At 40.4% G+C, this 20499-nt stretch overlaps 1 protein-coding gene across 1 annotated transcript; it reads right to left on the reverse strand.

Annotated features, from left to right (window-relative positions):
• Positions 1–653: 653 nt before the first annotated feature.
• Positions 654–13647, reverse strand: LOC148074666 (sialate O-acetylesterase-like). The gene is made up of 10 exons (XM_087795723.1): positions 13595–13647; positions 13258–13419; positions 7964–8118; positions 7749–7887; positions 7189–7357; positions 2744–2829; positions 2556–2689; positions 2307–2452; positions 1775–1958; positions 654–1216 (listed from the first exon to the last, which is right to left on the reverse strand). Exons 1-10 carry the CDS (start codon positions 13638–13640, stop codon positions 932–934), a joined length of 1506 nt encoding a protein of 501 aa, XP_087651849.1. The 5' UTR covers positions 13641–13647; the 3' UTR covers positions 654–931.
• Between the last annotated feature and the right edge of the window lie 6852 nt (positions 13648–20499).

Genomic DNA, 20499 nt, shown 5'->3' on the forward strand with positions numbered 1-20499 from the left:
TAAGAACACTTACTGCTGCCATCGAGTGGCCAGAAGTTTAATTGCAACAAACTACAACAACTAAGTGTGAAAATGTGCATGTTTATTGTATATATACAGTATATATATTGTTTATGTTCACTTTTCGTTCAAATAAAATAATAAAAAATATTGTGAAAAAGAAAATCGGAATAACCACTAGAGGGCTGGTTACGCCAACGCCTGTAACTCAGAGCCAGGACCAGACCAAAGAAGACCGTCAGCGCTTTCCGCCGCCAAGCCTTCTTCACTGTGATCCCTGCGAAGTCAAGCCCGACATCGCTGGATCCAGGCCCTTCAGTCGTGCACCTCCTGCTGCTGCTCATCCTCCTCATCTTCTTCACCACAACCTCCTCAACTTCATCACGCCGTCCTCTCTCCTCTTGACAACGTAAGAAACTGTAACATTGTCACTCTTGATGTTCTTAGATGTTCCAAAAATAAACCTTTTAATAAGGAACACATAACATTACTACACAGACATAAACGTATTAAGTTAGGTTTGGTAGAACTTTATTGAACCCTCAGGAGGTCTCCTTCGGGAAATTGTTTAATTTCTTTCTTTAATTTATTCTTCTAGAGCCACATCCCACATGTACCATAATATAACCAACATTAAAACTTATGACAGGAAGTAAAATGATTTGATCTTTTATTTTGAAAGACAAGAAAATGTACAAGTAAAAGCTGAAAAAAGGTTTAACCTTTTTTTATTAATCACTTTTTTTTTTCTTACAATTTGTTTTTAAACTGAAAGTACTTTCACCGAAATAGGCAGAAAAAAGGTTTTTTCTTTAAAACACCCACCAATAATATTTTCAATGTTCAGCAGTAACAGAAAGAAACAGAAAGATCCGTGAACATGGTTTCATTCATTAACGTGTGAGTCGTGGCCAACATGTCTGAAGCTTTATCAACCCTTCTTCCTGCAGTGAGAACTAATGGTCGGGAAAGACAGCGATCCTTTTTGATCACTGGACACGATGAACGGTGGTGCAGGTAAGACTCCGTCTTTGCTGTAGATGGGGCAGTGCTTGTAGTCGCACGGCCAGTACGACCACGCGTATCGAAGAGCGGTGACCCTGGAAGTACTTGAACAAGGACGCGCCGACACTTGGATGGTGGACGGTCCCGTCCTCATTATGGTAGTCGAGTGCCATCGTCTGGGAGACTTGCGTGAAGAGCCCTTGCAATAGATCTGCAGGAGAGAATTAACAGAATCAACACTTGCTTATTGAGCCTGAGGCCGAACAGATTCGTGCTCGCAACTCTTCCTCAACACTGACACGAGACACTCGATTCAGTCTGGCCATTATTACTCATTATTTATGATTCTGTGTTTGATTAAAAAAGTTGTGATAATGTTATGATTGTGTTTGTTTCTTCTTTTTTAAGATCCTAATGATTCTCGTTTTTATATTTATTAACAATCCTTCTGTCTGTTTTTCAAATTACAATCTTTATGATTGTTTTTTTTGTGTTAAAAAAACATATGGAAAAAGTATGATATCTTTATAAATCTTTTTTTTATTAAAACTCCTTATAATTCTGATTAATTTTCAATAGTCTAACATCCTTAAGGTTCTTTTTTTTTAATAGAAAATCCTTCTGATTCTGTTCGGGGTCTTTCAAAGAAGAATTCAGACTTTATTCTTTATTTTTATTATCTTATGATATGGTCAGTTTTTCAATAAAAACACATATGTTTGTTTTTTATTCCAAATATTTGTGACAACGATTGACATGACAAGCTCACCTCGAAGATGCTGGGATGCTGCGAGGCCGACACTTCCTGGTCGTAGATGATGTAGAAGGACATGGAATCCTGCGTGATGTTTTCAGGAAAAGGTCCGGCGAAGGCTACGTCCTGGTCGTACGCCACCGCCCTCGCGCCCAGACTCAGTCTGTAGGCCACGTCTTGTTTGTAGCGCGGATGGCGCCTGAAAGAGTTAAGATAAGTTACACCTTCAAACATTTGGGAAATTTGAGATGAGGAAGGAAGTGTAGTGACAATGTCTTTTGACAATTATATCTGCCTTTGGCCCTATTGCTGTAGAAATTTTTTTTCACACTTTCTTTCGAAAATGATTAATAATTAAATATTTAAACATGATTTCATAGGCAATTAACTCATTCTTAGTTCATTTGAGTTTTATTTTGGGTCTAAATTTGTCCAATGTGACAGACTGAGTTATATTCTGTCAGCATAGTCTAGGGTCTAAATTTTGTCAATTGTAACAGAGATGTTTTTTTGTAAACATTATTTACAACCATCAGTATGTGCTTACGTGCCATAGGGGGAAAGTTTATCTGGCAGATCAACAGCCACAGCCATGAAAGTCTTGTTCATGCATTTATTTGGGACGAAACCAAAGTCGGCGGTTTGGTGCCACCGGATTTCCTTGTATCTGTCACTTTTTTTATCCACGCACAGCTGTGTGAAGATAAAAAGTGTGAGACTCACAATAGCAAGATATGGTTGTTAATCTAAAAAAATAATTTATCATTTTCTATCACGGATACTTAAGTGGTCGCACCTGAACAAATCCGAAGGGGAAGTCGAGCGGCGTCTGGCCGTCAGAACCTTCATGGAACATCTCCCTCCAGTCGTCAATCATGGCAGGGAACGAGCAGTTGTATTCGTCTCGATGATACAAGGCATTTCTTTCACCTGGAGGAGTGAAGTTCAAGCTGTGCGGTCACAGAGTCAAAGTTTGGTCGCTACCTTGGTACCACAGGACGCCTTTGATGGTCATGTTGACCAGCGGGTGGATCATGGCATTCCAGACCGCACTGTTTCTGTCCTGATTCCTGGATAAGATAAGATAAGTTGGGTTCATTTATTTGTCATTGTTCTTTCTAGGGGGTGGGCCTTTTTGTTTTGTCTGTGGTTTGTTTCTGTTTTGTGTTCTCCAAGAGTTCAGTGGCAAACCTGATGTTCTACATCCCATCCCCCACACAATCATGTCACCTAGTTACCGCCATAAAGACAGCTAGTCTTCTGCGCTCTCTCTCTCTCTCCCTCTCTCTATCTCTCTCTCTCTCTCCCTCTCTCTCTCTCACGATCCCCGCCCGTGTCTGATGATGGCGTGACACTGTCCGCTTCAGTTCAGCAAGACTGACTGTTTGGAGTCTGTCATTCAGTGAATGATCTGCTGCTGCCAGACGCGATCCAATGGCAAGGCAGCCAAGAACATGCAGACACAGGTGTGCGGAGGACGATCATTGCTGACATGAGGCTGATCACATGTAACTCGATATTCGATAGCCATTCCTGACGTCACATGCCGCAAAAGAGGACCGCAGCCTTCAGACTCAGGGTATGCCAGATCTATCACTCAGCAAAGCTGTCGGCGGTTTGAACCTTGTTGAGTGGACAACATCTAGACCCGCCTTTGCAGCACCTCTTGTCAAGGATATTACTAACAGTCTTTAGATGAAATAGGAATGGTTGTCACTGCCCTGTCGGCGGATGGGGGGTAAGGGGTGGGTTAGTGCGCAGTGACAGTAGCCAGCAGCAGATCGGATGTACTTGACTTCCAGGTCCTCCCACATCTTCTGATGGATCCAAGCTGGCTTCACCACTGGGCTTAGTCGACGGTCATTATATATGAGTGTAAATGGGTGGCACCCCGAGAATGTGCCATTGATACGTCACAGCCGTTCTTGGATTATGATGTAGGAACTGAGGAGCGTTTTCCAGCTGTCCTCCTGTCCTATCTGAAATAAAAAGGAAACTAACGTGCATGTGTAACCATACTCGGACCTGGGGGTACAGGCTGATCCAAACACTGCTTAATGAAAACACACTTTGCTGCCTGACTACAGTATAACACATGCCTGTTCTGGTTTATTCAGACTCTGTCGCCTTTAAATCGACAAAACCGGTTCCAGGCAAACAGTCATCCCTCGTCGCTACTTGCACGTCACTTCCAAGTGTATGCCACGACAAGTGGCCGTGTCTGTGACGGTGACAGCGCCGATATGATGGCAGTGCAAGCAGGGATATCGCTCAGTGTCTACAGTGTTTATTTCCTGCATCAACCATGCTTCTCTACACCTTGTGTACACGGACACAACCCTGCGTGCAACAGCTGAGACTTTGGTTTGTGGAGCAGCGATGTAGCTCACCATTTTAACCTGCCGGATCTCATGGCTGACGCTGTGAAGAGTTAAAATGGACCTTTCTGGTTGTTTCATTCACATGTTCTGTTCTATGCAGACATGTCGGCGCGGTCACACTCATAAGCCGACATAATGATATCAGGACCCACTACAATCCACACGCATGGTCAGGCAATTGTAATCCTAGGTGAACAGTCACCCCTTGTTTCTCCTACATGTCACACTTCAATGTACCTCAAGAGGAGTCAGCGAATCTGTGTGGGTAATTTCCTGATACTTATATGCAGGTACACCCTCTTTGATTTGTTCACAAGCAGGAATATCACTCAGTGTCTCCTGTGTTTATTTCCTGCATGCATGACCACTCATCAAGTTTCTTGTCCTTGGTTTGTGGAGCAGTGATGTATATCACCATTTTAACCTGCTAGTTCTCAGGACCAGCTACGAAGTGTTTGAATGTCCTCTCGGTTTGACTGTTTTTACACTTATGTTCTGGTTTATTCAGACATATCCTCGCTGAGGCGAAACTATGGCGGGGGGATGTAATCCTGGGCAAACAGTCACCCCTCATGGCATGCCACTCTCACGGGCGTCATGATGCGTTGTCCGCGATAATGAAAGACCTGACGCGGGACAGTTAATACTAACTGTGAGAGACTTGTGGCAGACAAACAATACACACTGATCTTGCTTCCTGCTCAGAGCAGTCCACTGAAGTTCTCCGGGTGAGCAAGTGCGGTTCAAGATTCACAACTTGACTGTTCTGTGATCAGCACTGTGGAGAGTGCACAAGCACTTCTAGTGTCTACCAGCTGGTTTGCTTTAAATGAAGCATGTTTTCACTCTGGTCCGGCAGGTCAATTTGATATGCTCGCTCCTTAGCAGAGGTTAGCTTGTTTTCTTCAGACCTGGGTGGTCACAGAATATTCAGCGTCCACTCTTCAGGTGTCCTGCTTCAGCTGCTTCAGCTTTCACTCGTGGTTTGCCATTCTTCTGATCATAACTTCCTAAGTGTTTTTTGGAGATCTCGTCCTCTGGGACCCCTGACTCGTTCATGATGAGCGCTTCTGAGTCTTTGTTTGATCAGAGACACCCATATTGCTTTGCGTTTTTCACACTTTGGTTAACATGCGGAGCGCCGGCCGCCAACGGTGTTTCGTCAAAAAGGGTGTTCTTCTGGGAGTAGCTTTTTTTTCTCCAATGCTGTGCATGGTGTAATCAATAGCAACAGCCTGTAGAGGGCAGAGCTCTGTGATTTAGAAACCCCAGGTTATCTATATAACCATGGTTCTACGTGTGGTGTGGAGCCCTCTACACGTGTGGCCCAGTTTGCCATTCTTCTGATCATTACCTCCCGCTAAGTGTTTTTTTGGAGCATTAAGATCTCGTCCAATGGGACCCCTGACTCGTTCGTGACTCACCTCACAATGCGCAATCCATCACAAACTGCGTTGAATGCAATTACTATTTATGCGCGCCGGTTTGCATATCTCTGAATGTCGCCAATTCAAGATTCAAGAGCAGCTTCGTCCGCCAGTACATATTGTACATACATGGAATTACGTGGACGCAATATTAACCAATCAGATGCAACTAAAGGCAGGTCTATCACGGAAGGCCTGACGCAATATTAACCAATCAGAAGCAACTTAACTTCGGCTTCCAAATTAAGAGCATTTAATCAGGTGTCTCTTCCTTGTTATCCTTTATTATCACGGTTATTCTCTATACTGTTTAAATCCACGTTTGCTAATTAATTTAAAATATCTATTCGTTAATTCATATTTTTCTATACCCATTGACTGTTGATGAATGGTTTCAAATTATTTAATATGGCAGGTTAAAGATTTTAAATATAGGATTTAAAATAAATTGTTAATTAAAACATAATATTTCAGCTATGACTTATGTCTTTGTCAAGGATTGGTTTTTGATGCTATAAATCAATATTTATCCAAAATAGAAGACTGCCATAGATCTAGAGGATGTAGACTTAGGCACCTCAAAATATCAGAATAATTCAATATAGACTTGTTGAGAAATGATTAGTTAAATCATACATTTTTTAAACTTCATATACTGTATGTTTAAAGAATCCTGATGAGATATAAAATAACAAGTAGCCAATTGAATAAACTTCCCTTTCAACACTTACTGTAGGAACACCGTCTCGATACTGTCACTAAATACTGACACCCGCTGGACCTTAAACATCTCTACAGGCAACCTAGTTGACGGCTCAAATGACACTTATTTTATGACCTAGTATATACAAGTCATTGTATTTTATATTGTTTTAAAAATTAATTTCTCCTGCTGTGGAAAACAAACGCTCAAGTGGAAAAGATGCCTCAGTAAAAACCTGCAGAAAACAATATGAACAGTAAACTAAGATGCACTTTAAAATGAATACAAGTAGATCAAGTTGAAACTTTGAGAGGAACAGGACGAGACAACAAACAAATTAAAGCAAATACCCTATTTTCCGATATAGGATCAAAATTGTCCCACGCAGTTGAAAGTTTCAATTTGAAACCTTACTATAAGTGCGTCTTTAATTGCTGTTTTGAAAAACAAATGATCCGCGATCCTTTAAGCAGACGCATCCCGTTGACAGATCCGCTTCCTTATAAACACAGTTTGGAGCATCAACGTCAGTTCGTAACAGAGTTGGTTTTGGTCACACGACTTTCTTAGAGCGATATGTGCAGTGTTGGTGTTGTCAGACCCATCACTAGTAAACTATTAAGTCACTAGTAAGTCCAATTATTGATTCATTGTTGTTTTTATTTGTACACATTGCATTGTCAACGTTTGAGTCTCTGTCCAACCTTTTCTATTTTTGCACACAGGAACAAATGACTAGCAGACAGCCATGGGTTGCTTGGTACTTGCTGTCTATACATCTCCTGGTTTCTGTGTGAATACAGCCTCATTAACCAAACTAGCTGCACTATGCTACGCCCTGCTAACGAGAGCCAATAGCGTAACAATAGTCAAACCAGAACTGGGAAGTTAAATCAAAACCTTCACTTTGATTCTCACCTCAAGCTTGAGTCGTGAAATCCGCAGCGCCGAAGAGCTCTGGGCGACGACCACGCCTGGATGGGAGTGTTGCCCCAGCAGGACTCCACCAGACCGATCGGGTACTTGAGTACATCGTACATGTAGCGTCCAAACAGTCCGCACACAGCCGAGAAATTTTCCAAAACCGCTTGCGAGTTCAGGAAAAGAAATTGTGAGACTACACAAAATAAGACCAATATTTGTCTCAAGTTTGTTCCCGACACACAATTTAAAACAGTTGCCTATAGTTCTATTGACAAAGTCGTAACTGCTTTAATTTGTTTTAAAACAAAAATATGTTCAAACATCACCTTTAAAAGCTGCTGGACTCACTGTATCCTCTCGTCCTCAGTCATTGTCAGGATCTCAATGTATGTCAATGTCATAGATCTAGCGAACCTAGTTTTAATTGAAATACATAAATGAACTAACGTTGTGAAAATAGTGAATAAAGGTGCTGGTGAATATCGACACACTATTGTTAAAAACTTCGCAATGTTTAAGTGTATCAATGTTTTCTCACACCGTCAGTTTCCTACCTGGTGTCGGTACCGCCCAGGGGATTTCAACAGCCTCCAGGTCCAACAGCTCAGTGTTACTATGCCTTAAAGACGCCATGAATGGTCTGACTTGATGGTAGGTGGAAGAAATATTGATCTCCGTTGATGCGTTGAAGATCTGTCAACGAAATGTTTCCATGGTTACAGAAGGTGCGATTACAGGAACAGAAGAAAGAAGAGGTTTCATGACAAACCTCAGACATTTTGAAATACATGTTGCTCTGTCCTCCGCACAGCCAAACATCGCCGAACAACACGTCCGTCAAAATGGCCGTGCTGTTGTGGCCGTGGACGGTCAGATTGTAGGGGCCACCTGGAGGCACCGGAGGAAGGAGGACCTTCCAGATACCTAAACAATGAGATTAATAATTTAAAGGAGAGTTTGATTTTATTTTTAAATTTCAAGTTAACTATAAAGATAACCGGTGAAATATTTAATTTTTGAAACACAATAATGTATATGTATACATGTATAAAATATTTAATAAAAATGATTTTGACTGCTTTGCGAGCATCTGGAATGCCTGGAATGCTGGAATTCAGCTGAACCATCAGTGAGTGAAAGTACCTGCTCCTGTGATTCTTTCATTGGACAAAGCGTAACAAGAAACTTAAATCGTATCTAAAAAGTGGGGATTGTGGAGCAGATCTAGCTCTGTGAAAGGAATCCTTCTCAATTATCCGTACAAAAAAGCTTTTGAACACCAGCCAATGTATCACTGTGTTAGCAACCCATTTTTGATTTTTATTTACAGTTAACATGCAAATATTCACGAAGTTTGTAAATTTCATTGATGCAACGAAACTTCCAGCCACTAGATGGCAGTCATTATGTCCTCCACAGCTCAAAGAACAATGAAATCCCGCAAGATGATTGAGGACGAGAAGATACAGTGAGTCCAGCAGCTTTTACAGCTGATGTTTAAACATATTTTGGTTTGAAAACAAATGAAAGCAGTTACGACTTTGTCATCTTCATCAACACCTCACAGTTTTGTGTGACTAAATGATGGGTCTTTCAGCCCTCTACTATGGCTTGAGTTTTTTTTAAATAAGTATTGGTACAAATGTGGGTATTTGGTTTAAATGTTTTTTTGCAATGACGCTTGAAAAACAAGCAGCCCTCTCATTCACTTTTATCACTTTTATTTAACAAAAAGTGCTACTGTAAAAGTAACTTAAGTAACTTTATGCGGAACAGTCGCTGAGGATTGCGCTTCCATGCGCAATCTTAAAGGAACTGTAACAGGCACAACACACACCGTTACAGTATTTTACTTAACCATGTACAAAAATGTACTTTTAATTTGCGCAGACCTATAAGAAATACAAGGACTTGTAATACTATAATTTCTTTCAGCCAACATAGAAAATATTTGTATAAGTTACAGGGCTATACATTCTTTTAAATAAGGTCTGTCTTAAATCATGAAATAAACTAAACGGGATTAAATTAAACATGTAAACATAACAGTAAAATCCACCTTGCCCCACACTTTTGGGTCCCATATGTTTTCCCATATGAGTAACAGGCCAAAACCCTCACTGGACACAACAGGTTAAGAGTCGTCGCCCGGAAGGACGAGTTGAGAACCTTCGGATTGGACGCTGGGCTCAGACGCAATGACACTGATGACTCCTCAACTCCAAATGAAAAACATTCAGGGCTAATGGAGAGAGCACAAAGCTCACTAGCTATCCTCGTGGATGTCCTCGCCAGAAGGTGCAAGACCTTAAAAAACAAGATGTCACTCATTTGTAGCAAGCCGCACCCCGGGGTGAGCTGCCACCATGAGCCACAGGAGGGACATAACAGCGCCTGCTAAAGTCACATGACGTCAAGCTTGCAGCAACTGTGTTGTCAGTTGGACTAATAGAGACAGCACAGGCTTGCTCACTCTCTTTGTGGGTGTCAGGGCCAGAAGGAGCTAGGCCTCAAAAAACAACATTTCCAGTAGGACATGGTCAAGAGGCTCGAAAGTTGGGCCAGTGAGAGAATCCAGCACCAGCTGTAGACAGGGCCCGGGCATTCTCCAGTGTGTGGAGAGCATCCCGCTCATCTCTTCCCGTACAAGAGCAACAATTTGAGACCTGGGGTGCCGTCAGGGCCTACCCTGCCGGACACAGAGCAGCGGGAGCCCAAAGGATAGCCCACGAGCTTTCGACCGCCATCTGTGCTGGGAACCGCAGTGGCCCCGGGGAGAATGGCACCACCACTATTAACCTCAGACACTCCTGCTTCGCTCTATGAACCAAGGGTGGCGGAGGAGGAAACGCGAACAGTAGCTCGGTCGGCCCCCTCAAGTGGGCCATAGCGTCCACGCATAGTGGGGGGCAGTCCGTGGCCCTGATGGAGAACCAAAGAGGACCTTTGAAGTTCTCCTTGCCTTTGGGGTCCGCCACAGTTTGACTGAACCGAGACCACATCTCAGCAGCCACCGACTTGGACAGAACCCATTCGTCCTGGACAGCCCCCCTCGACTGTCTGCTACTTCATTCAGTGCACCCGGCACATCCTGAGCTCTGAGAGAGAGCAGGTGACGGTCTGCCAACAGAGAAGTCTTCTTTTCCACACTCACAAGGGCTGGGGATCTGATATCCTCTATGGCAATTCGATGCGCCATGGAGGTGAAGCTGTCTGACAGCATTAGGACATTGCACTGTGAAAGTTGGGGAAAAAGTTGAAGCATTGTGAAATGCTTTTAACTCTAGCCAGTCGATGCGTCTGGATACTGGTCTGTTCCAGACCCCGCTGGCGTAGATCGGACCCAAAGTGCCTCCCCAACCTGTCAGTGATGCTTCTGTGAAGACCTGAGTGTAGCGAGGACGCAACCTCAAAGTAACTTCTCTCCTGAGGTTGGGAGTTCCAAAATCTGGATTCTGCAAAAACCTGTGCGGGAAGGCACACTTTTCAACCTTGTTCCTGCTTGGGATCTAGCTTGAGACGACCAAACCATCTCTGGAGCTCCTTCATTTGAAGCAAGCCCAGCCGCACCGCCTTGTGAGCTGCTGCCATGAGTCCAAGGAGGGACATAACAGTGCCTGCTGACGTCACTTGAGCTTCCAGCAACCGTGTTGTCAGTCGGAGAATGGGCTGGATACACATGTCCGGGAGGCACGCGCATCCTTCCTCTGTGTTCAGCACCGCCGCCAGGTGGAACAACTGCTGAACTGGAGTCATAGTGCTCTTGCTGAGGTACACCATTTACCCCAGAGTGGCAATGTTGCTCACCTTCTGATTGTGACCCAGACTCTCTGCTTCTAACAGCTTCTAAGTTCAAGTGAACAGTCCAGTGGAACCAGTACGACAAAAGCTCAGACACCTGCCACTGAGTGTACGCAATAAAGTTATTGTTGCTATGGACATTGTTGGACCCTTTGAGCCAGGACAATATGACATGGTAGATTATTTTAGTAAGTAGCCAGAAGTAGCTTTTACTCATACAGCAATTACTAAAAATGTTATGACATTCCTGACAACAGTCTTTGCCCGTGAAGGTAATCCTTGCGCCATCACAACATACAACGGACTGCAGTTTACATCATCTGCTTTCAAAGATTTTCTTAGCATGAGAGGTATCAAGCACATAAGAACGAGTGTGTATCATCCACAGTTGAATGGATGTGTTGAACACTTCTATGGAGTATTAGAAGACAGTGTTCAAGCGGCAGAAGCTACCGAAAAGCCTTGGAAATCTGTGGTTACAAAAATGCTTCAGAGATATCGTGCAACACCTCATCCTACCACTGGGTCATCACCATTCCAACTGCTGTGAGGGAGAAACTTTTAAAATGAGAAAGAGAGAGAGACAGTTCAGTGAAAAAAATACAGTTGAACAACAAACTAGTGCAAGCTCATTCATTTTGAGTGATGGATCGAGCAAGATGGAATGTGGAAAGACTTTCTGTCAGCCCAGAGGACTCAGCGGGTATTTGATGCAGCTCAGTTGAATTCAGTTCAGTTCAGTTCAGTTTATTTAAAACAGGGGTGGGCAAACCGGTCCTCAAAGGCCCACAGGAGTTACAATGAAAAGATGCTGCACCAGATTTAGCACAAATGCTACTTTCCATCTGTAGTCCTCAACAAAGATGCAGACAGTTTACATAATACAACACATACAAATAAAGCAAAAACACAATAATATACAAAAACACAGTACAATCGAATAATGTCATATGATGGCCAAATACCCGTCTCGGTAGGTTTGTGTACCTTAATATTTTTGGATTTAAGTAACTTGCGATGACACATCAACTTAAAACTAGTTTAATGACTCATATTGATTGTGATTTTTATTTTCACTCTAAAAGCTCTTGATGGTGTGAACATGCTACATATCTACTGTTTGTGGTGAGGGGCGGAGGGTGAATTACGGTACAAAAAGAAAGTTAAAGTTATGTTATTATCCATCCTTCAGACAGACAACGGAAGTCTGGAAACAGAAAATTCGTCCAACTGCTACAAACCGGGATTTGACAACTTTTGCGACATTTAGCGAGTTCTCATGGGAAATGCAGTCTCACGTAGTGCTAAACAATACAAAACTAATAAAAACTACAGTGTCTTCAACAACTTTACATCCTGACATCGTTTCATTTGAATCCAGTGTGTGTGTGTGTGTGTGTGTGTGTGTGTGTGTGTGTGTGTGTGTGTGTGTGTGTGTGTGTGTATGTGGGGGTGTGTGTGTGTGTGGGTTTGGGTGTGTGTGTGTGTGTGTGTGTGTGTGTGTGTGTGTGTGTGTGTGTGTGTGTGTGTGTGTGGGTGGGTGGGTGTGTGTGTGTGTGTGTGTGTGTGTGTGTGTGTGGGGGTGTGTGTGTGTGTGGGTGTGGGTGTGTGTGTGTGTGTGTGTGTGTGTGTGTGTGTGTGTGTGTGTGTGTGTGTGTGTGTGGGGGGGGGGGGGTGTGTGTGTGTGTGTGTGTGTGCTCATCAAAGTAATGCAATTACACAATTAAAATTGTGTACATGATCATATATGATTGTGTATGACAGGAATTGCACAGACACACGAGAAACTGTACAAAAATATGCGGTAAGAAAAAGAAGAATGACTGACTAGTGTTTTTTTGTTTCTTTTCTTTACTCTGAAGTTTGTATGATTTACTATTGACTCATAAATATGAAGCCTAACATCACACTTTCTCACTAGTTTTTCGTATTTGCATTGAATATGTTTTGTTTGTTTACAAGTGTAATTAGAGAAACTAAATAAGCCTTCTTTGTTTTAAGGTTTGCTTAATTTGCATTTATCGTAAAAATGACTTCATAACTTTATCTTGAAAATCAAAGAGAAATATATTTGAATAGTTCTAAATATACTGTATATAGGCCTTGGCGTAGATGTAGGAACGAGGCAAGAGATGATTATGTCCTTTACTGACGACAATTATCTCCACGAAATGGAATACATTATTATTATTATTATTATTGTTATTATTTTTTTTATTTCAAAACATTAATTGTTGCAGTTTTCTGGAGACGTCATCATACCTTCTTTTACTGAGACCCTCGAGGCTTCTTGTGGAACCGGTCCCGTCAAGGTGAGAGAGAGTTCCGCATCTTCACCCGAGTGACCCCAGACCACCGCTCTCTGAGGAGCCTTCTGGAGAACCATGTGGTCCCCAAAGTAGGAGGAGAACCTCAAGAGTCCGGCTGCAGCACAGACACACAAACAACAACAGACAGAACGTTTAAACACGATTTAAAATGTACAAGAACATTTATATTCGTAGAGAATTTGTTTTTCGATACAAAAAAGTATTATATTATTGAATTTTAAAAATAAGTTACTAATAAGTTAGGTTAGCAATGACGTCATTAGACTCACCACAGCTCTTGAAATAAAGCAACACCAGAAAAGTCTTCAAAATCATGGTGAAGTCAACTCATCTGCGGTGAACTGATCATTATCATCACCTATCTCTCAGTCCTCAGGTATACCGCTCCTTCAGACCGTTCACCTGACGTCACAAACACTCGTCCTTCAGAATAAAAGCCTAATAAAAAAATTAAATAACACCTTTTATTACAGGCACAGAGTTTGATGAGATCACATTGAGGAACTTACAACATTAGGTGAACGACTAGTTAAGAACAAGACCAAAAAGATAAAGATAAGTTAGAATTTTACTTTAGAAATCGTTTAAATTTGAAGGCGTATTTTGTACTGACAGTTTGAAGTAAGATGTTCTTTTCTATTATTGAATTTGAAAAAGTGTCTAATCTTATCATCAATTAAAACGTTGCTTCAATAAATATGCCCAATTGTTTAAACACTGTTTTTTTCAAATTTTTGTTGTTGATCGAAGCAAATTTTATTACATTTCAAATTTAATAATAATAAAACAGCCGCCACATTGGTGAATTTTGACACAGCAATGATGCACTGAAACAATGACTGAAAAAAAAAAAAAATCAAATTATATTTTAAATGGTTGATCAAATCAGCTTCAGATCCGAAAATTGAATCAAGAAACAAGAATATATTTATCATTCATTTTATACAATACACTTTAATAATCCATTCAAAACAAAGCAACTCGATCAAAGGAAACATGTATAACTAAACTATGATTTTCAAGAATCCATCCATCCATCCATCCATCCATCCATCCATCCATCCATCCATCCATCCATCCATCCATCCATCCATCCATCCATCCATCCATCCATCCATCCATCCATCCATCCATCCATCCATCCATCCATCCATCCATCCATCCATCCATCCATCCATCCATCCATCCATCCATCCATCCATCCATCCATTCATGAAACACTGTCATTATCTTCAGAGTCCACTAGATGGTAGTGATGTGTTGATGAAGCTTCATGAAACACTGTCATTATCTTCAGAGTCCACTAGATGGTAGTGATGTGTTGATGAAGCTTCATGAAACAGTGTCATTATCTTCAGAGTCCACTAGATGGTAGTGATGTGTCGATGAAGCTTCATGAAACACTGTCATTATCTTCAGAGTCCACTAGATGGTAGTGATGTGTTGATGAAGCTTCATGAAACAGTGTCATTATCTTCAGAGTCCACTAGATGGTAGTGATGTGTTTATGAAGGATCATGAAACAGTGTCATTATCTTCAGAGTCCACTAGATGGTAGTGATGTGTTGATGAAGCTTCATGAAACAGTGTCATTATCTTCAGAGTCCACTAGATGGTATTGATGTGTTGATGAAGCTTCATGAAACAGTGTCATTATCTTCAGAGTCCACTAGATGGTAGTGATGTGTTGATGAAGCTTCATGAAGCTATTTTCCTTTGTTTTGAACAACATGACACTGTTTCATGAAGCTTCACCATTACATCGCTACTTTGAGGGAGAAGATCCTGAGATGCTCTGGATTTTTATATCAAGTTGTTGTTAATGTAAAAAAAATATGATTTATATGTTATTTATCCATGTTGTGACAAAGAAATCCAATGTATTATTGAGTCAAAAATGGAGAATAAGCTTCATTATATCTAAAGTTGACCTTGAGTGGGTCCAAACAAACCAAAAAAAAAGTGTTGCTTATTCTGTTATTTGGATCAGCTTGTTTTGATATAATTTTCTTTTCACACCTAACTTTCACGCTCCACCAACGAACAGGATCTTCACATGTTGTTTACCTTCATGTGCAGATATGACACGTAATAATATCTCTCACACTTAACACATGCTGTTTGAGAAGGTTCAACGCCCAGCTGTTATAAATACAGGATTGTCTCAGTTTATATTTGATCCCCAGAAATATAATATTGTACTAATTCTCGAAGTAAATGTAATGTATTTTATTTTTTATTCATTATATATAGTCATTCATTATATATATATATATATATATATATATATATATATATATATATATATATATATATATATATATATATATATATATTAGATTAATTAATTGTATTTTTTTGTATATACATTTTAACTTTAGCTGTATTATTTCAGTTTAATAGTCTGTAATTCCAACTAAACAAATTCCTGTGTTGTGTTTACAAAGCTTGCAAAAACAAGTTTTCTGATACATAAGTGAGTATATATTTGTCGTCGTCTTTTCTCGTCATCTTCATTTATTCCTGTTCCTTTATGTCAGTGGTTCTTAACCTGGGTTCGATCGAACCCTAGGGGTTCGGTGAGTCGGTCTCAGGGGTTCTGCAGAGCCTCTGCCGCGGAGGTTCGGACACACCTGAATTATCGTGTAAATCCGTGATGACAGACCCCGCTTGGCCATCACTGGCGACACCATAAAAGTCCTAAAAATCATGGTGAAGTCAACTCATCTGCGGTGAACTGATCATTATCATCACCTATCTCTCAGTCCTCAGGTATACCGCTCCTTCAGACCGTTCACCTGACGTCACAAACACTCTTCCTTCAAAATAAAAGCCTAATTTTTTTTTTAAATAGCACCTTTTTTTACAGGCACAGAGTTTGATGAGATCACACTGAGGAACTTACAACATTAGGTGAACGACTAGTTAAGAACAAGACCAAAAAGATAAAGATAAGTTAGAATTTTACTTTAGAAATCGTTTAAATTTGAAGGCGTATTTTGTACTGACAGTTTGAAGTAAGATGTTCTTTTCTATTATTGAATTTGAAAAAGTGTCTAATCTTATCATCAATTAAAACGTTGCTTCAATAAACATGCCCAATTGTTTAAACACTGTTTTTCAAGAATCCATCCATCCATCCATCCATCCATCCATCCATCCATCCATCCATCCATCCATCCATCCATCCATCCATCCATCCATCCATCCATCCATCCATCCATCCATCCATCCATCCATCCATCCATCAATCCATCAATCCATTCATGAAACAGTGTCATTATCTTCAGAGTCCACTAGATGGTAGTGATGTGTTGATGAAGCTTCATGAAACAGTGTCATTATCTTCAGAGTCCACTAGATGGTAGTGATGTGTTGATGAAGCTTCATGAAACAGTGTCAATATCTTCAGAGTCCACTAGATGGTAGTGATGTGTTGATGAAGCTTCATGAAACAGTGTCATTATCTTCAGAGTCCACTAGATGGTAGTGATGTGTTGATGAAGCTTCATGAAACAGTGTCATTATCTTCAGAGTCCACTAGATGGTAGTGATGTGTTGATGAAGCTTCATGAAACAGTGTCATTATCTTCAGAGTCCACTAGATGGTATTGATGTGTTGATGAAGCTTCATGAAACAGTGTCATTATCTTCAGAGTCCACTAGATGGTAGTGATGTGTTGATGAAGCTTCATGAAACAGTGTCATTATCTTCAGAGTCCACTAGATGGTAGTGATGTGTTGATGAAGCTTCATGAAACAGTGTCATTATCTTCAGAGTCCACCAGATGGTAGTGATGTGTTGATGAAGCTTCATGAAACAGTGTCATTATCTTCAGAGTCCACTAGATGGTAGTGATGCGTTGATGAAGCTTCATGAAACAGTGTCATTATCTTCAGAGTCCACTAGATGGTAGTGATGTGTTGATGAAGCTTCATGAAACAGTGTCATTATCTTCACAGTCCACTAGATGGTAGTGATGTGTTGATGAAGCTTCATGAAGCTATTTTCCTTTGTTTTGAACAACATGACACTGTTTCATGAAGCTTCACCATTACATCGCTACTTTGAGGGAGAAGATCCTGAGATGCTCTGGATTTTTATATCAAGTTGTTGTTAATGTAAAAAAAATATGATTTATATGTTATTTATCCATGTTGTGACAAAGAAATCCAATGTATTATTGAGTCAAAAATAGAGAATAAGCTTCATTATATCTAAAGTTGACCTTGAGTGGGTCCAAACAAACCAAAAAAAAAGTGTAACTTATTTTGTCATTTGGATCAGCTTGTTTTGATATAATTTTCTTTTCACACCTAACTTTCACGCTCCACCAACGAACAGGATCTTCACATGTTGTTTACCTTCATGTGCAGATGTGACACGTAATAATATCTCTCACACTTGCTGTTTGAGAAGGTTCAACGCCCAGCTGTTATAAATACAGGATTGTCTCAGTTTATATTTGATCCCCAGAAATATAATATTGTACTAATTCTCGAAGTAAATGTAATGTATTTTATTTTTTATTCATTATATATAGTCATTCATTATATATATATATATATTTTATATACATTTTAACTTTAGCTGTATTATTTCAGTTGAATAGTCTGTAATTCCAACTAAACAAATTCCTGTGTTGTGTTTACAAAGCTTGCAAAAACAAGTTTTCTGATACATAAGTGAGTATATATTTGTCGTCGTCTTTTCTCGTCATCTTCATTTATTCCTGTTCCTTTATGTCAGTGGTTCTTAACCTGGGTTCGATCGAACCCTAGGGGTTCGGTGAGTCGGTCTCAGGGGTTCGGCAGAGCCTCTGCCGCGGAGGTTCGGACACACCCGAATTATCGTGTAAATTCGTGATGACAGACCCCGCTTGGCCATCTGTCAGAAAAACTGTTCACAAAGTTTCACAGACAAATCAGTTCAATAGCAAAAGATTCAGACTCACACCAGTAAGAGATTGTTTCTTCACTCCGGAGGGAACAGTCGAACCAACGCGGAAGTTAGATCGCACCAACTGTTCGACGAAGGCCCGCGTTCCTCCCTTTTTATTCAGATTGTTCACAGCAAAACACATTGTGGAGGAGTTACATCAAAAGCACAAAGTTGTTAGTCATGGTACCTCTTGGTACTTTTCGGATAACAGCCAAGGTCGTTGTGCATATTCTCATGACGAGATCTTATGCTCATCCCCCCTCCCAACTTGGTTAATGTTTTCCTCTATGCTCTTTAGTTGAACCCTATATGTGGATATACTTATTAAGGTAAGGTAAGGTAAGGTAAAACTTTATTGATCCCTCAGGAGGTCTCCTTTGGGAAATTGTTTTTTACCAATAGCCAGCAATTTTTCATAAACAATAAAAAATAATACATAAAAAATAAAATAAGAAGAACATAAAGAGGAAGAACAAGATGACACAATCTAAGTCTAAAGACAAAGACAAAGGACATAGGTCAAGGAAAGAAAAACAACAAAGACAAAGATACAGAGACTAACATGGAACAGAACATCCAGATACTTTCACTCCACTCCTGCCCCCGAACTCAGAATTGTACAATTTAATAGCCCGAGGGATGAATGAGTCCCTGAGTCTATTTGTTTTGCACCTGGGTAGGAGCATTCGTGCACTCATTCTGCTTCTCTGCTCACTGATGACAGTGTTCAGAGGATGACTGTCATCATCCATGATGGACAGTAGTTTGTTCAATGATATCCTCTCAGCAACTGTCACCAGTGAGTCCAGCTTCATTCCAACCACTATTAGTGCCCTTTAGTTGAACCCTTTCAATTGGTTGTATCCCGTGAAGAGTTTCAAACAAATACATTGTCAAAACAGTCAACAGTTTCTTGCTTAAGGCAATCAGCAGTTTCGAACACATATGCATTTGTGGCAAAGCGAACACATATTCATTGTGGTGGATTAGTCATATGCATTATGGCAAGACAAACACATTAATATTGTGACAGCGTAGTAAGTAAGTAAGTAAGTAAGTAAGTAAGTAATATTTATTTATATAGCGCTTTTCGAGACCAGGGTCACAAAGCGCTTTAACAATCAAAACAATACTCAAAACAGTACATACTTCAAAGATCAAGATAATACTGAGAACAACACAGGAGTTCGAGAAATTCAAGGAAAAGCCTGAACAAATAGAAACGTCTTAAGATGTTTCTTAAAGGAGTCAGTAGATCATCAAGAGCAAAGAGAGAGGAAGATTGTTCCAAAGCTTAGGAGCAACAGCCTGAAAAGATTTCTCTCCTCTGGTCCTGAGCCGTGTGCGTGGAACCATAAGTAGATTCTGAGTAAGCAGTTTAAAACACATTAATATTGTAATAAAGCAATATTTCTTTCACACCACCACTGGCTACAGACCATCATGCTACACTGCTTGGCCAACCAGTGCTGAAGGGAATTAAGTGCGACTGTCGTGGTAGAACGTCGCGTTATTCCTTTGTTAATATTTTAATCCGTACTAACTATGTTGGGCAAAAGAAGAAAGTGGTCGGACAAATATGTACAACATGGATTCACATGCAGTGAGCGTCCTGTCCGCATGATTTTCAAAAAATTTTCTGTTTTATTTTTCATTAAAGAGGGGTTCGGTGAATGCGCATATGAAACTGGTGGGGTTCGGTACCTTCAACAAGGTTAAGAACCACTGCTTTATGTGCTTAAAGAGTATGGTGGCCCACAAGTTCATAACTGTGCACAATTTGTTTCAAAAGTTTCTGAATTTCTTTCAAAAGTTTCAAAAATTGTATTGGAGTTTGTCATTTTCTTTCCTTCATCACACATAAAGTGTCCAACATGTAAAACTGCTGTTGGTCTAGTTTGCGAGTTAGAATACAATATACAATATATTATTAACATTTAAATGAACGCGTAATCATGAGGGAAACTCCTGATTGCATGCGTCTACAGCGAATCTGTTTATCAGTTGACTTACGCAGATGTCTGTCCTTGGTCCAGAGAGTGGCACCATTGAGAGTATTAAACATGAACGATTTATCAGTTAATCAAGTGATTGTTTGAAATGTGTGTTAAATCCAGATGATTGATTTATCAGAATCAGAATCAGAATCAGAAAACCTTTATTAGTCCCGCGAGGGGAAATTCGGTTTAACAACAGCAAGAGAAATAAAAACACCCAGAATTAAAAACGAGA

This window comes from Callionymus lyra, chromosome 7 (assembly GCF_982586985.1).
Source record: "Callionymus lyra chromosome 7, fCalLyr1.hap1.1, whole genome shotgun sequence".
Lineage (NCBI taxonomy): Eukaryota > Metazoa > Chordata > Actinopteri > Syngnathiformes > Callionymidae > Callionymus > Callionymus lyra.

Excerpts from the sequence above, each read along its gene's own strand:
- LOC148074666 (XM_087795723.1), bottom strand. The coding sequence starts at position 13,640 with ATGATTTTGAAGACTTTTCTGGTGTTGCTTTATTTCAAGAGCTGTG. Across the intron at positions 13,420-13,594 it reads GCTTTATTTCAAGAGCTGTG|CCGGACTCTTGAGGTTCTCC; the intron begins GTGAGTCTAATG and ends TCTGTGCTGCAG. Across the intron at positions 7,358-7,748 it reads CTGGGCGGTACCGACACCAG|CGGTTTTGGAAAATTTCTCG; the intron begins GTAGGAAACTGA and ends TGAACTCGCAAG.